At 38.3% G+C, this 14,941-nt stretch overlaps 2 protein-coding genes across 2 annotated transcripts; one reads left to right on the forward strand and one right to left on the reverse strand.

Moving 5' to 3' along the window:
* The first annotated feature begins 2,090 nt into the window (after positions 1-2,090).
* Positions 2,091-9,622, forward strand: LOC125204698 (ARM REPEAT PROTEIN INTERACTING WITH ABF2-like). Its single transcript, XM_048103407.2, has 19 exons — positions 2,091-2,437; positions 2,776-2,939; positions 3,859-4,031; positions 4,105-4,225; positions 4,302-4,376; positions 4,467-4,561; positions 5,556-5,631; positions 5,760-5,867; positions 6,516-6,644; positions 6,776-6,844; positions 6,956-7,015; positions 7,353-7,476; positions 7,607-7,746; positions 8,025-8,088; positions 8,169-8,248; positions 8,765-8,829; positions 8,936-9,053; positions 9,145-9,269; positions 9,350-9,622. The coding sequence occupies exons 1-19, from the start codon at positions 2,143-2,145 to the stop codon at positions 9,441-9,443; spliced, it is 2,175 nt and encodes a 724-aa protein (XP_047959364.1). The 5' UTR covers positions 2,091-2,142; the 3' UTR covers positions 9,444-9,622.
* Positions 9,623-9,705: 83 nt separating this feature from the next.
* On the reverse strand, positions 9,706-13,906 carry LOC125204697 (uncharacterized). The gene is made up of 10 exons (XM_048103405.2): positions 13,319-13,906; positions 13,098-13,244; positions 12,924-13,013; positions 12,756-12,833; positions 12,567-12,656; positions 12,240-12,464; positions 11,617-11,748; positions 10,596-10,942; positions 10,186-10,517; positions 9,706-10,122 (listed from the first exon to the last, which is right to left on the reverse strand). The coding sequence occupies exons 1-10, from the start codon at positions 13,842-13,844 to the stop codon at positions 9,852-9,854; spliced, it is 2,238 nt and encodes a 745-aa protein (XP_047959362.2). The 5' UTR covers positions 13,845-13,906; the 3' UTR covers positions 9,706-9,851.
* Between the last annotated feature and the right edge of the window lie 1,035 nt (positions 13,907-14,941).

Genomic DNA, 14,941 nt, shown 5'->3' on the forward strand with positions numbered 1-14,941 from the left:
GTTCACTCTTTAGAGATGAAGGAAGTAACTATTATAGTGGACGAGTAATAAAGTACTTTGAAATAAAAATTATTGATAATATTTAAATTCTTAACCTCTCGTTATCACATCATTGCACGAATTATAAAACAAAGATGCAATGAAAACCAAATTGAATCAAGGATATATGCATAATGATTGAAATTCTTGTAGAAGTTGGTTCAAACTTCAAATTATATGCTGGCCCGTGCTTCAGTTGAGAGTTTTTGAATCCTTATTAATTACTACCTCTCAATAGTCTACCACTAATTTAATTATTCCAATCATGAATTAAGCTCAGTATCAAATTAAAATTATAAGATTAATTAATAAGAATGAATGAAGTACCGATATTCCAACTAATTATGCAGCAAATAATACTTCCAATTAGATTGTACAGTGATAGAGTTATTATTGTCACGTGCCACATTCACACATTGCTTCATCACATGGAAAAAAAATTGAGTTTGCTATAAAGGGAGCCGAGTCCAAGATACCTTTGTCTTGTCAATCACACCTCAAAAAATAATTTCTTACATTAATACTCCTTTCGTTCCTTAATAGTTGAGTCATTTTTCCATTTCGAGAAGTTCCTTCATGGTTGAGTCATTTTCATATATAGTAACTTTTTTCTCTTTCTTACTTTACTCTCTCTTACTTTATTCTCTCTACTTTATTCACTTTTTTACTTTATTCTCTTTCTTATTTTTTTATCTATTTATTTAACACACTCAACATTCATTTCTTAAATTCCGTGCCGAAAAGTTCCGCCTCAACTATGAGGGAATGGAGGGAGTAAAATAAGTCATTATTAGCAGAACTGAATTTGGGCTATTTTTCAAAATTCAATTATCGATTCAAAATATTTCAAGATTTTAGAATGTAAGGACCCGTTTTATAGCAGGGATAAAGTAGGTTTAGGACTTTAATCCTATATATATCCATCGTTTTATAGACTGGATAAAAACTTCCAAAGCCCGTCGGGCTTTAGAAAGCCTATCCAGGCCCGTGTCCACATCAGCATTTTACACTGTTGAGCCTTTACTATTATCCATAAAAAATGTGTGGGTTTATACACTGTTTGAAATGGATTTCCATCTTCTACCTTCTCATTCACTCTCTCTCTATCAATTACACTTGCCTCTCTCCGTACGATGCTTTGGCCGGCGACGGCTGTGTGGTTCAGTGGTCGTGGTCTCTCTCCAATCGGCCGCCGACACTCTCCGTCAATCTCTATCTCTCTCTCTATCGATTGAAGTCGATGCGTTTCTCTTCTTTCCGCCCAAAAAATGGTCTTCTTCAATTTTGGTTACTGGGCATAGCCACTGACACATCCGTCGTCTTCTTCAATTTTGGCAAATGTGAGGCGGTGATGAGGTTGGACTGTTGATGTTCCAAATCTGAGCTTCGATTTTCTGTCAATTGCTTCAATAGATTTTTTCAATTATCATTTAGGCACCGATATTGATAGATGATTTGTTCTGGAGCTGAGCTTCCTGTTCTATGGATTCATTGTTGCTACTGGAAATTTTACACAAATTGTGGCAGTGATGATTTCTTCTAAGATCTCCGAGAGTTGCGAAAGTGGTGCCCGTTTGAAAATTTGTGAAGCATCACTTTGCCTTTTCTAATGTGTAAAAGTCAAGCTTGTTTATTTTCCACTCCATAAAATCAGAAATTAATCAGGGATGATTCTGATTTTTTTTTCGATTCTTCTCTGTTGCTAATAACCCCGAGCATTATCTAGTCTATAAAACAACATCACAAAAATCATATCCAAAAATCATATCCAGATGTTATCCAACTTATGGCCCGAAAATTTAATCCCAAGTTAATTATCATGTTATATCCAATCCACGATATAAATATGTAAACATATCAGAAATGGAGGAGTAGTAATATTTTTGCCTAGTTTTGAAACGCGGGAGACAACGTTTAAATCATCTAAATTAGTTGGGTTTGCTGTATAATCATAGAACGAGTTCTTAGATTAAAAAGACTGTAATTCCAAAAATACCCCCACGAGCACCCCACATCATCAAGTAGATAAAATTAAAACTATTTCTTTCACTTAATTTCAATTTTCTCTCTCATCAAATCCATTCTTTTTCTTCTTTTCCACTGATGGAGAACCAGAGCCAGAACTCCGGGCGGCGCCTCCGCGAGCAATCAGCCTCGCCGTCCTCGCGACGTAGCCTGAAGAGGAAGCTCGAAGAGGAGTACGGTGAAGATCGTGTAAGTGTCGGCGGTGAAGATCGTGCAAGTGTCGGTGGCGAATCGCCCGCAGCTTCGCAACAAGATCTCATCCGAGATATAAAAGCGCAAGTTGAGATCCTTGATGCTGTTTTCTCAGCCGCCGAGGAGGATCGCGCGTCTGCCAAACACGCCATCCATGTCCTGTCGGAGCTCGCGAAGAACGGTACTGGAAATGAAAAAAACAATTAGTAAAAGCTTGCTTATCTTTCTTATTCTAATTTGTATAATTAGCTTTTTTGTGCGATATGGTGTTTTAATTGAGTGTGCATGTGCTGGATTTTGAGCTTAGGGCTTAGATCTGTGGTGAAATGATCCGTGTGGTGGTTGTAGGTGATAGAGATGAGTGGAGATTATATTTATGTTCCGTTTATTGAGATAATCATTCGACGAAGTTTGCTTGGGCGCGTCTCAGTTTTGTCCTTTTGCATTTCTAGGGTGCCTGTGCTGGATTTTGAGTTTAATTCTATGATCCGTGATGTAATTATGTGTGCTTGGTTGCAGAGGATATGGTGAATTTGATAGTTGACTGTGCGGCGGTTCCTGTATTGGTAAAGCATCTTCAGGCTCCGCCTCCTCTGGGGAGGGACGGGGAAGGTGGTTTGAGCTCATATGAGCATGAAGTGGAGAAAGGAAGTGCGTTCACTCTGGGACTCCTAGCCATTAAAGTAAACTCCAGCACTGCATAGCTCTGAGTCTATATGTTTTGTTTGGTTATTTTCCTCTCTGAATCAAGCAACTTTAATTGCTGTCTAAGTTGTCGTTTGCCAATTGCTTATGAATTTAGTCTTGATATAAAGACATTTGGCTGAAATTGGGACATTCCTTATTAGGTAATATGCCAAAGATATTGATTACTTTGATTCAATGAGTTTGATGATTTCACTTTTCTGTATTAAGTGAATTAGTTTAATTTCTTTTATGGCAAAATATCCTGTCCTTATTTCTGCATTTAAAAGGATAGTAGCTCCCCAACAAATGACAAATGATCATGGTGCTAACCTGATAGGTGCCTGCAAGTGAATGATCCATAGAGGAATGCTCGACTGTTTAAGGAATGAACTGGCCTTTTGCTATTTCAGCTTTTTTCTGTTTTTGGCTTATTTTCTGAAGTGATGCGCACGATCATGACAAATCATTGTTAGCTTGTTAACTATTGAATTTGGTGATGTTAGCGCCATGCTTCTGATATCTGCAACACGCTATACGTTCATTTGCATAGAAGTAGGTTTGTGTATAACTTTCAGAAAACAGTAGTATAAAAAAGTGTATGGAATAAATATTGGAAATTTATTACTTAAGCAAATAAGTGTTGTAAACTTTCATTTCATTGAGAAGACAGCTTATTGATAAGAGTAGACAGTGAGTATAGAAATGGTTATGGAATGGCTTGGGAAACTAATGTTGGGATTTTAACAGAAGGTTTGTTCTCCTGATATGGGAAAGTTTTTCGTAATTGTGTTTCATGGAAGGATGACAGAATCAGAAAGATCTCGTGGCATTTATTTATCATTAGATGAATCCAATCTTCATGACATATACTAACTTATACTAATAATTTGTCAATCTATCCCTTCTGTTTGACAGCCAGAGCATCAGCAACTAATTGTTGATGCGGGGGCCCTACCCCATCTCGTGGATCTCTTGAAGAGGCATAATGATAGTCCGAACTCTCGGGTGGTAAGTGGTGTCATCAGGAGAGCGGCTGATGCAATTACTAACCTTGCTCACGAGAATAGCAGCATTAAAATACGCGTTAGGTTGGTACTCTTGTGGGCTTTGTGGTGGAGTATAAAAATTTCTGTCTTCTAAAATCTGAAATCATGATTTCAGGATTGAAGGTGGTATCCCTCCTCTTGTTGAAATGCTTGAGTTTTCTGACTCGAAGGTGCAGAGAGCAGCCGCAGGAGCTCTTCGTACTCTTGCCTTTAAGAATGACGAGAACAAGAATCAGGTATTTGTCTTCTTCTTTCTTTCCCTCTCTCAATTCATGCGCTATGAAGTCTTTACTAGTTGTTTGCTAATTTTAGATTGTGGAATGCAATGCTCTACCTACACTTATTCTAATGTTGCGGTCCGAGGACACTGCTATACATTATGAAGCGGTTCGCTCCTATCTTATGTTTCAGTTATATGGTTATATTTAAAAGTAAGTATCATGTGTACTCATGCTTATAGTCACTGCAAATTGTCAGGTTGGTGTTATTGGTAATCTGGTCCACTCGTCACCAAATATTAAGAAGGAAGTTCTTGTTGCTGGAGCTTTGCAGCCTGTTATCGGTTTACTTCGGTATGACCAAATGAATTTTAGAAATGCTGTTATCAACTCAATACTTATTTGCAGAAGCCTTTTTGTCTTCTCGTAACTTTATTTGTTAACTTTACTATGAGAATCAAAAAGCTACATAACATCAGGTATTTTCTAAGTGGAAAAATAAATCATGAGTGGAAATTGCATCATCATGTTTAGATGTGCTCATAGATGTTCATCCCTGACAAACACTCTCATTATGCCCCCCTCCTTTGTGAAGGGAATACTAGACATTTACCAAATTGAGTGTCGTTTCTGCTTCGGTTTTTCTTTCTTCAGAAACATTTTCCCATTTGAGTTCAATTTTTTAAAAAAAGAGATTTTTTTTTTTGGGGGGGGGGGGGGGTTAGATATAACTAAAATATCAAGTGTTCTTTTTTGGTTGGTAGTTGGTATTTGACTTGTTATAGCTCTTCCTTGTGTGAATTTATTAGTTAGCTAAACAGATTTGAGCCCTGGATGGATTTATAAGATGCTATTGGGTTATAAGAGGTATTTAGACCAGGTAAATACACTAAAGGAATGTAATGGCTATTGAATATGGTTCTCATATAAGAACTTAGCCACTTTGTGGAATACACTGTTCCAAAATTGATTGTTGCATACTTGCATTACCGCTTTGTGTTTTTTTTTTTTATTATTAATTTATTATTGTCATTGTTATTTTTATTGTTGTTTTTGTTGGTGTTGTTGTTGCTATTATTATGAGGGACGAAATATAATTTTTACATAGATGTGGTGTAATCAATCAATTTGGCTGATTCCTTTGGCTAAACATGCTGGAGTAACTCTGCCTATTTCTTTTTTGAAATCCGGTTTTTGTTAGATGTCTGTGCTCCTACTATATTCTGCATGGTTTATGCTAATTATTTTGTCCAGTTCTGATCTAGTATATATGTACAAGGTCTCCATAAAGTAGAAAATGGATTTAATTTTTTGAACTTTTGATTTGGTTGACATCCATGAATAACAGCTCCTGCTGTTCAGAGAGTCAAAGAGAAGCTGCTCTCCTTCTTGGGCAATTTGCTGCAACAGATTCAGACTGTAAGGTTGACAGATAACTTATCTTTCCGTTTCACCTGTAACTTTATTTATGAAATTTCACAAAAAATCTTTCTCTATAGTATAGTCCCTAATTTATGTATTGCTAAAAAAATCCGGTGTGATACCTCTGCAGGTCCACATTGTTCAAAGAGGTGCTGTTCCTCCACTTATAGAGATGCTCCAGTCACCAGATGCTCAATTGAGGGAAATGTCAGCATTTGCCCTAGGGAGGTTAGCTCAGGTAACGTTTTTCTTACACCACCAACACTAGCCTAAAGACAATCTTTATATATATAGGGGGGTTGTGATCAAATAATAATTAATTTCCAGTACAGAACGCATAACTTTCAATTTTGTATTTAAAATTATCAACACAAAGACATAACTTTATAAACATAACATGTAAATTTGAATATCAACACAATGTAGATGATAAAGTTATGATTTTGTGTTGATAATTTCAATATACGGACTTGAAATAGTTATGCATTCTGTATTGGAATTAGTTATAATTATAATGCAACCCTATATATGTGTATGTGTGTGTGTGTGTAGGGAGGGGTTGTTCTGCAAAGCACTCTTAGGCTATAAACTAGGACCCATTTTCAACCCTTAGACCATGAAGATCTATGGTGGATTCATCTCCTTGTTGAATTACTTCATGATCCTAGGTTCAAATATCAAAGTTAACAAAGTTTTTTATGTTTGAATTCATAAAATTTTCCAGTGATTTCATACATGCTCAATTCATGGCTCGTAGTTATCTTTTAAAAGTAGTTTTTATTTTAGCCGCCCTATGTATATATGTATGTATGTATGTGTGTGTGTGTGTGGTGCAATGTAAATTATTTGTGTCTTTGGTGCTTAACATTAATTGTTCCTCTTGCAGGATCCTCATAATCAAGCTGGTATTGCCCACAGCGGTGGAATAATGCCGTTACTGAAGCTTCTTGAATCAAAAAATGGATCTTTGCAGCATAATGCTGCATTTGCTCTTTATGGGCTTGCAGATAATGAGGTATAGCAAAATCACTGAGTTATCTAGTGGTTGTGCTCGTAAAGCTTTGGCCTTTTTTATAAGTTCATTCTTATTTGGTAACATAATCACATTGTTTCTTACTCTTATGTTTGGCATTCTTGTTGTTGTAGGATAATGTTGCAGATCTTATTAGGGTGGGGGGTGTTCAGAAACTTCAAGATGGTGAATTTATTGTCCAAGTACAATCCTATGCCTGACTGAAATTTCTGTTATGGAATATTTGTAATTGGGTTGGACAAATGTTACTTTTTTTCAATCAGAGATATATGTCCGGTTTGTTAATTCTGCAGCCTACTAGAGATTGTGTAGCCAAGACACTAAAAAGACTTGAAGAGAAGATTCATGGGCGGGTAAGCTACTTTTAGTTGTTTGTAGGATGTGAGAAAACTGATTCCTCTAATGCTTCACTCAAAAGACTAGATTTCATCAGCATTGAGTTTAAAGAAGCAGATGATGGTAGTATGCAGAATATTTAAGCATGACACTCAAAAGACTAGATTTCATCAGCATTGAGTTTGAAGAAGCAGATGATGGTAGTATGCAGAATATTTAAGCATGAATAATTTGAAAATGTTTATGTGCTTTAGGTAGAATGACACACTGCACACTTTTAGTTCTTGATGTGGCCTGCTCTAGGTGCCATTTTAATATGGATATGCAACTTGGTTAATAGTTTTTTTTGTACAGGTATTAAGTCATTTAACATACTTGATGCGTGCGGGAGAAAGAAATGTTCAGAGACGCGTGGCTTTGGCTCTTGCTCATCTTTGTTCTTCAGATGACCAAAGAACCATTTTCATTGATAACAATGGTACCTGATTTTCGAAACTACTTTATAAAGTTAGTTTAACATCTACCTAAATCAAGATTTTCTGCAGCGACATGGCAGATAATCTTGACGACAGCTTTCACTTTCCTGCCTCACTCTTGTGTATTTGTAGGACTTGCTTTGCTTTTGGAACTTCTGGAATCAACTAACTCAAAGCATCAAAGAGATAGTTCTATGGCATTATGCAGGTTGGCTAATAAAGCAAACTCACTTTCTCCAGTCGATGCTGCTCCTCCTTCCCCAATACCTCAGGTGACTGTTATTTGTGTTATTGCTGTTGTATCAGTCAATCAACTGATAAATTGTCATCAAACAATTATTTTGAACTAAACAAGAAAAGGCGTTTATAAGGATTCAGTTTTGGCTTCTGGGGGTTCGAAAGTGTGGGTATTTTCTGTGTAATCATTTGGCCACAGAGTAGGAAATTAAGTGGAAAAACAGAATTCAATTACTTTTCTTTTGAAGTCACAGATGCACTGAATGTGTGAGTAGTATTGTTTGCGCGTACTAAATATGGAATATTACTGCAGGTATATCTGGGTGAACAGTATGTAAATAATCCCACACTATCTGATGTAACATTTCTGGTTGAAGGTAGTGATTTTTGTCAGATCTTGAAATTTCCATAAATATGTATCGCTGCTAATATTCTCCTTTCCATTTTGGATTACCAGGAAGACGGTTCTATGCACACAGAATTTGTTTGCTTGCTTCTTCCGATGCATTTCGAGCTATGTTTGATGGTGGCTATCGGGTGAGCATGCTATTTGATTCCTGTTACTATTTTTTTCTGTGTGCTTGGTTGCTCCCCTTTATGGCCTCACTCTCCATGATGGAAGAAGAGACTTTTGTGCTGGACACTACGTTTAAGGTCTTTCATAACTGCTATTTCGCCCTGCTTAGTAGTGCACATATCTTATTGTAGAGGAGTATGATTCCCTTTTGTGATAGCTGTTATACGATTGTACTAGTAAATTGAGCTGTTTACAGCCACTGTTTAGTGTTTATTGTTTACCCATCAATTAGGAAACCTCACTGAAATTAGAATCTCCACTTCCATTAGATCTCCACCTATTGAACTTCATTTATGTGTCTATCTCTTTCATCTCTGTTTGCCCATAGCCCTTAAGCATCTATTTGAAACAAACTTCAAATGCAAAGCTGTGCTCAGGCCTCGGTGTAAATATTATGGACATGTGAGACTGAATAGCAGGTAAGTCCTTGTCCAGTTGGTTTGTTAATACTCTAAAAACTTGACATAATGTTGCAGGAGAGGGATGCCAAAGACATAGAGATCCCAAATATCAGATGGGATGTCTTTGAGTTGATGATGAGGTAAATACTTTGGGTTGTACCCTGACAAAGTCCGGTCATTGTAAGTTATGAATCAATTATATCATTCTATAGATAGATCCTGAAACTGGTCTGTTATTGGATTTAGATACATATACACGGGCTCTGTAGACGTCAACTTAGAAATAGCACAGGAACTTCTACGGGCGGCTGATCAGTATTTATTGGAGGGTCTAAAGCGTCTGTGCGAATATGCCATTGCACAGGTAAGTTCGCATGAGAAATTTACTGATTTTAAATGGATTTTCTTCAGTTTGTGATGATATCTCATTTGCCTCCCTCTCTTTCTCTCTCTAGGACATTTCAGTTGAAAATGTATCCCTCATGTTTGAGTTGTCAGACGCATTCAACGCCTTATCTTTAAGACATGCTTGCATTCTATACATTCTGGATAACTACGACAAATTGTCTGTGATGCCCTGGTATGTTTGGCCTTCAACCTCTGGTTCATTGGTTACTATTTTCTCTGTGCTTTACCTTATCTGTGAATGAACGAACGCAGGTACTCCCAGCTGATCCCTCGCATTCTGCCAGAGACGAGAAGTTACTTTGTGAGAGTGATGACCAGACCTAACCATGCTGAATTAAGACGATGAGTTTTGTGGTAGCAATTTTTGAGACTGATCATTGACCCATTAACGACGGTGAGAATGAATGTACAGAAAAAATTTGATTAATTACTCATTTGAGTAGTTGTGGAGTCTCCATTTGTTGTCTTGGTGTGAAAGCACCGTTAATGGAAACGCCATATAATTATGGTTTATTTTGTGTTCAACTTCTTCTGGAACTTGAATCTCGCACAATTTTCTTGTAGTACTTTGTGGTGCTTCAAAAAAAAAATTCAAAAATGAAGAGGAATTAACGAGGACAACCTGTAGAGATAGGTGAGCATAAAGTATTTCGTAATATGGTGTGCACACATAATGGAATGCAGTTACAGAGGTAGTCTTTATTCCCAAACAAAAACATGGCAAATGGGTAGGGTAAAAATGGAAAGAAGGAAACTAGTCGTGTTCGTATACTCTCTGAGGCGTGGACCTGGCAGTGGCTTTAACGAGCTCATAGTACATCGGAATCTGCCAGAAGGCGTAGAGTGCCACCGGAAAAAGCGTTGCAGCATAGAGCGAGAAGGCCGTGTATTTGAAGGTGTCCTTTATCACGAAAAAATGTGCTGCGCAGAACGATACCAGCACTGCCGCTATTGATACTAGCAGCGACGTCAACTCTACCAGCAGCTTTGCCGGCAGATTCGTCCCATAATCTTTCTCTCGATGCCTGCCAAGAAAAAAACTGAATAAAAATATGAAAAAGAAATAATAAGTAGGACAATTTGTATACCTTGAGGTGAAGAAAGCCATGAACATGACAACCGAGGCTATGGAGAAGCAGAGCGCAACCAGTGAAGCAATGGCGAAAACATTGAATGCGGGCTGTTTCTTAAGCACGGGTGTGCCATTGGACTCGATGCCTCCGGGCACAGTGCTGGAGGCAGTGAAGGCCACAGTGGCGATGAGCACAGCCACGACGGAGCACGACTCAGACGTCTTGTACAGCCACTCGCTAGCTTCCTTGGCCAGCTCTTTGTGGTTTTCGGTGAACATTTCCCAGGGTGTTTCCCCCTCTTGGTTGCATGGCACAAAGAATTTCGCAGGCATTGATTTCTCCACAAACTGCAACAGATTATTCAATTTCATATAATTTCACATTATATTACTGGCTAAGTTCATTTGCAAGATGGGCTTAATTACCTCATACCACTTGACCTCCCACTGCATCTGCAAGGCGGGGCCCGGGATGAGCCAGTTCCTCCGGTTAGCGAGCATGGCGGCGAGATGCAGGGCGCTATTACCGTCGTTGTCCGTCTTGTAGAAAATGGTTTGAGTTAGTATTTTTTGTTTGAGTAAGAAGTTGTAGATATGTGGTTGCCTAGATTCCACAGCCAGCAAAACTATGTTCTTCCCATCAACGTTCTCGTTGTGAACGGCCAAAGGGTATTTCCCAAGTATGTATTTCACCATTTCTATTATCCCATGCTTCGTTGCAAAGAGCAGAGGGGTTTCCTTTTTAGGGTTTTGCTTCAATGTCTTATTTCCTTTCTTAGAGCACTCCCAATGGAGTTCCCTAAAAACTCCCTTATTTCTCCCTAACTCCTGCCACATCAGCGCCACATCAGCACCAAAATTTATCCCCAGTTTTTAGCCAAGTGCTACATTGGTTTCTCCCTTATTTCTCCCTTATTTCTCCCTAACTCAACATTTCATTTTTACATCATTATTTTTTATATTATTTAATTTTCCCTACAAATGTATTTAATAAATAGACTAATAATGAACAATTCATCGTTGTATTAATCATTGGAAAATATAATACAACGAGAAAAAAAAAACTACAAATAAAAAACGCAAATAAACAAAGATTTAAAAAAAAAAAATCTAAGACGGAGGGGCCGGAGGGGCGTCGGGATCGAGCCCCAGCGTACTCTGCAGGTGTTGGATGCAGGAAGTGGAGGAAATATTTATAGGGGTGGAATGTAAAATAGCCGTTGGGTTCAAAAAAAAAAAAAAAAAATTTTAATTATCGCCGATTATCGCCGAGCGTCGCCACAGTGGCCGGCGATCGCTCGGCGATAATCCGGCGTTAGAACGCCACTCGGCGAAGCAACGGCAACATTATCGCCGAATTATCGCCGACTTCGCCACAATGGCCGGCGATAATTCGGCGATAACCGGCGATTTATCGCCGAGAATTCGCCACCTCCATTGGGAATGCTCTTATCCTCATTGTCTCGAATAGTTATTCCGAAATTTCCATTTGTTTTTTCCACCATTATTGTCACTTCTTGCTGCGATGCAGCTGAAAATGACATCTCCTCTCTTCCGTTTCTTTTCTTGTCATCTCCATCTGCGTACGATATTATGTATAGCTAATAAGTAGTTACGGCCGGATACATAAAAAATGATAAAACTGTTAAATAAATCACGAAAGATGGTCAAATCCTAGTCATCCTTCCCTTTTCTGAGGAATTGCATGCTGATTTGTCAACCACTTTAAAACACTCAGAAGAGATTGGGCAAACCGACATTAGCTAATTAAATTTAAAACGTCGTTTTGTCAATGTGTTTTAAACCGATTGCCACATCAACGTGTAATTCACCGCTAGAGGGAAGGATGAGATAATTGATCAGATCTCAAACTTCGTGATTTATTTTTCAGACTTTGAAAAGTGTGGGGCAGATTAGAATTCGACCATCTTTCGTGATTTATTTGATAATTTGTCCATTGAAAAAATAGAGACAGACACCAAAAGTGTGGAGAGATCCCACGTATAGGAAAATTACTAGTACAAGATTCCTACTTAATGAGAGTTAGATCGATGAATATGGTTAATTTACCTTTTTGGACAATGTTGGACTTTTGATGCTCAAGATCTTGCAATTTGACTTCACTAATATCAAACACTCCACCATCTCCATCTCTCTTGATCGATGGAGGAGGCGATCTCACTTCTATTTCGAAATCGTAAGAAGACATTCTGTTAACCAATTCTTTCATGATCTGGACCGTCCATTTATGCTGTCTCTTTTCCTCTATAACCATTCGTATTTGGTTGTTCATCCCTAACCATCAATACAACATTAAATGAAAATACGAGGCGATATTAATGTTTAATGCTTTCTTTGGCTATTTTATGGGTTGATTTGGATTAAAATGGGGGTTACCTAAGGTTAAGCATGTTACAAATTTGTGAAATATAAGTGATAGACATTCGCCAATGGGTGCGCAGAAGGAGACGTAGTCGGAGTCCAAGCCTGGATACATAGTAGTATGACCATTAATTTTCAAATGAATGGATATTCTCCCAGTGAAGAATGAAATTAATAAAAACTTAATTAATTGAAGTAGTTCACCTCCTTTACTATCAAATTCCAGGGGTGGTCGTTGGCGATCATTGTTTGGATTCTCTGTATCCTTTTCTTGGCTCGAATCTGTAAAAGAAATGAAAATACTCCATATTGGATTATCCATTCCTATAATTAACATGATATATCTAGCTGAAAAATGTGTTTAATACTTACAGAGCCATGAACGAATGTGGGCGCAAAAGGTCAGAGGTTGCTGTAGATCGTCTTCGTCCTTATGAAACTGAAGCTTTCTAATGTATAAACCTTTGAAATATAAGTAGATTTGGTTGTGTTGTGGTCAGATATGACAAATATATGAAAATAGATTTTGATAGTTATGAAACTTACAGTGATAGACAATAGTTCGAAGAATTCCCATGCGGGTCCCACTTTTAAAGGCGGATGGCTTGGTAGCCAGAAGATGAAGCGGAGTGATTCCATTTGCATCGTTCCGGTTTAGCTTCGGATACATATGGATTATTTGAAATGCCAATTCTGCCATTCACAAATTATTAGTAGTAGTAGTAGCAGTAGTACAAAGACTTATTTTGGTTTATGAAAAAGATGACCGAAATGCCCTCCGGAAATGGCGGAGTGGAGGATGGTCCTGCCGTCGTCCTTGCCGCAAAAGCCCAAGCCAAGGCCGTGCCGCCTCATGATTGTGTGCATGCAGAGGAAGGCGTGTTTGCGGCCGTGGGCGACGGCGAGGAAGATAGGCGTCTCGCCGTGTTTGTTGCGTTCACCGATGAGGTGGGGGCGCGCGCTGGCGATCCAGCGGCACACCCTGGCGTTGCCGAGGTAGGCGGCCACGTGGAGGGGCGTGTTACCGTGATCGTTGGCCATGCGGAGGGCGTCTTTGGTGGCGAACTCGAGGAGGCGTCTGACGGTGAGGGAGTGGTAGTCGGAGTCGGAGATGGCCATGTGGAGGACGGTGTCGCCGGAGCGGGTGATCTTGGCAGTGGGAGCTTGGTTGTTAAGTTTGTAGGTATGGAGCACCTGCCACCAGTCGCGTCTCATGGCATAGTGCAGCAGCTCCTTCTTCACCTTCTCCAACTCATCATCTTGTTGCCTGGAGTACTCCATTGCTGGCCTCATCTCTCTCTCTCTCTCTCAATGCTTATTTGCTTATACTAATAGATATTGATTGTTTTTAATTTGGTGGTGGCATGGAGATGGAGTCTCAGTTTATATACATGTGCTTTCTCAGTCTCCGAAATCAGAATATATGGTCTGGCCCATATGTATCATTTTACACCTATCTAATATTCTATCTTGTACTACTATTAATCACTCAAACACGCCATTCAGTAAAGTACTGATGTGTATGTTACATTATATAGCAGTCGCTGTATAAATATTCTTTTTCACTTGATTTATAGTATAATTATATTTAGTGTAACATGACATTAGTAGTAGTATATCTTTTGTCGCGGCAACAAATAAAGATTCAAATGGAATTAGGAGGCATATAAATTAAAGAGGAAAAGATCTATCAACAGAAGAACTTGAGTACGAGAAGTGCTCGGGAAGAATAGGCGGTCCAAGTGATGATGCGACTAAGACCAAAAGCCTTCTTCTGCTGGGTCAAAAGGTCGCATCTTCCATCCTAGACACGGGAATGGTGCCACAAATGCGACAATCCAATGACAACGGATTGTTCGAGTAGGACGCGGAGCATTGCCGATTTGTGGCCATGCTCGACCCCAAATTGGGACACTCGCTGTATTTCTAATTTCAATTATGTGCTATTTAGTTTTTATTACTATGTATATTTAATAAAATGTTAGTATTTGCCCTTTATTTATAAAATAATTTAATTGGAAGTTACGAATAAATAATAAGAAATGTGAAGTAGATGAATAGTATAGAACTAAAAACACTAATGCGTAATGATTGTAGACTTGCAACTTATGCTCAAATGTGGGAACTTGAATCACATTCTATACAAAGAAGCGTTTACTATTTGGTTTCAGTAGAAACACTTTCTCCCTCTCATAAAATTTGATATTTTTTTGGATGATGAATGCATAATTGGTAAAATAGGAAAAAAGTAGCAATAAAAAAGTGATTGGAATATTAGAGAAGCATAGAGTCCTCATTACAAAGAAAAAATCTGCCTACAACAAAAATGAAAAGAGTGCATATTTATATGAAACATATGAAATATACAAATCGATATGAGATAAACATTA

This window comes from Salvia hispanica, chromosome 6, assembly GCF_029641045.1.
Source record: "Salvia hispanica isolate PSC_SH4W2 chromosome 6, Shi_PSC_v1, whole genome shotgun sequence".
Lineage (NCBI taxonomy): Eukaryota > Viridiplantae > Streptophyta > Magnoliopsida > Lamiales > Lamiaceae > Salvia > Salvia hispanica.

Bases quoted from the DNA above. Each gene is read 5' to 3' on its own strand.
- LOC125204698 (XM_048103407.2), top strand. From the start codon at position 2,143: ATGGAGAACCAGAGCCAGAACTCCGGGCGGCGCCTCCGCGAGCAATCA. The intron at 2,438-2,775 runs GTACTGGAAATG...GCTTGGTTGCAG, and splicing joins GTCGGAGCTCGCGAAGAACG to AGGATATGGTGAATTTGATA. The intron at 5,868-6,515 runs GTAACGTTTTTC...TTCCTCTTGCAG, and splicing joins CCCTAGGGAGGTTAGCTCAG to GATCCTCATAATCAAGCTGG.
- LOC125204697 (XM_048103405.2), bottom strand. From the start codon at position 13,844: ATGAGGCCAGCAATGGAGTACTCCAGGCAACAAGATGATGAGTTGGAG. The intron at 13,014-13,097 runs GTAAGTTTCATA...TATATTTCAAAG, and splicing joins TCGAACTATTGTCTATCACT to GTTTATACATTAGAAAGCTT. The intron at 12,465-12,566 runs GTAACCCCCATT...ATTGATGGTTAG, and splicing joins TGTAACATGCTTAACCTTAG to GGATGAACAACCAAATACGA.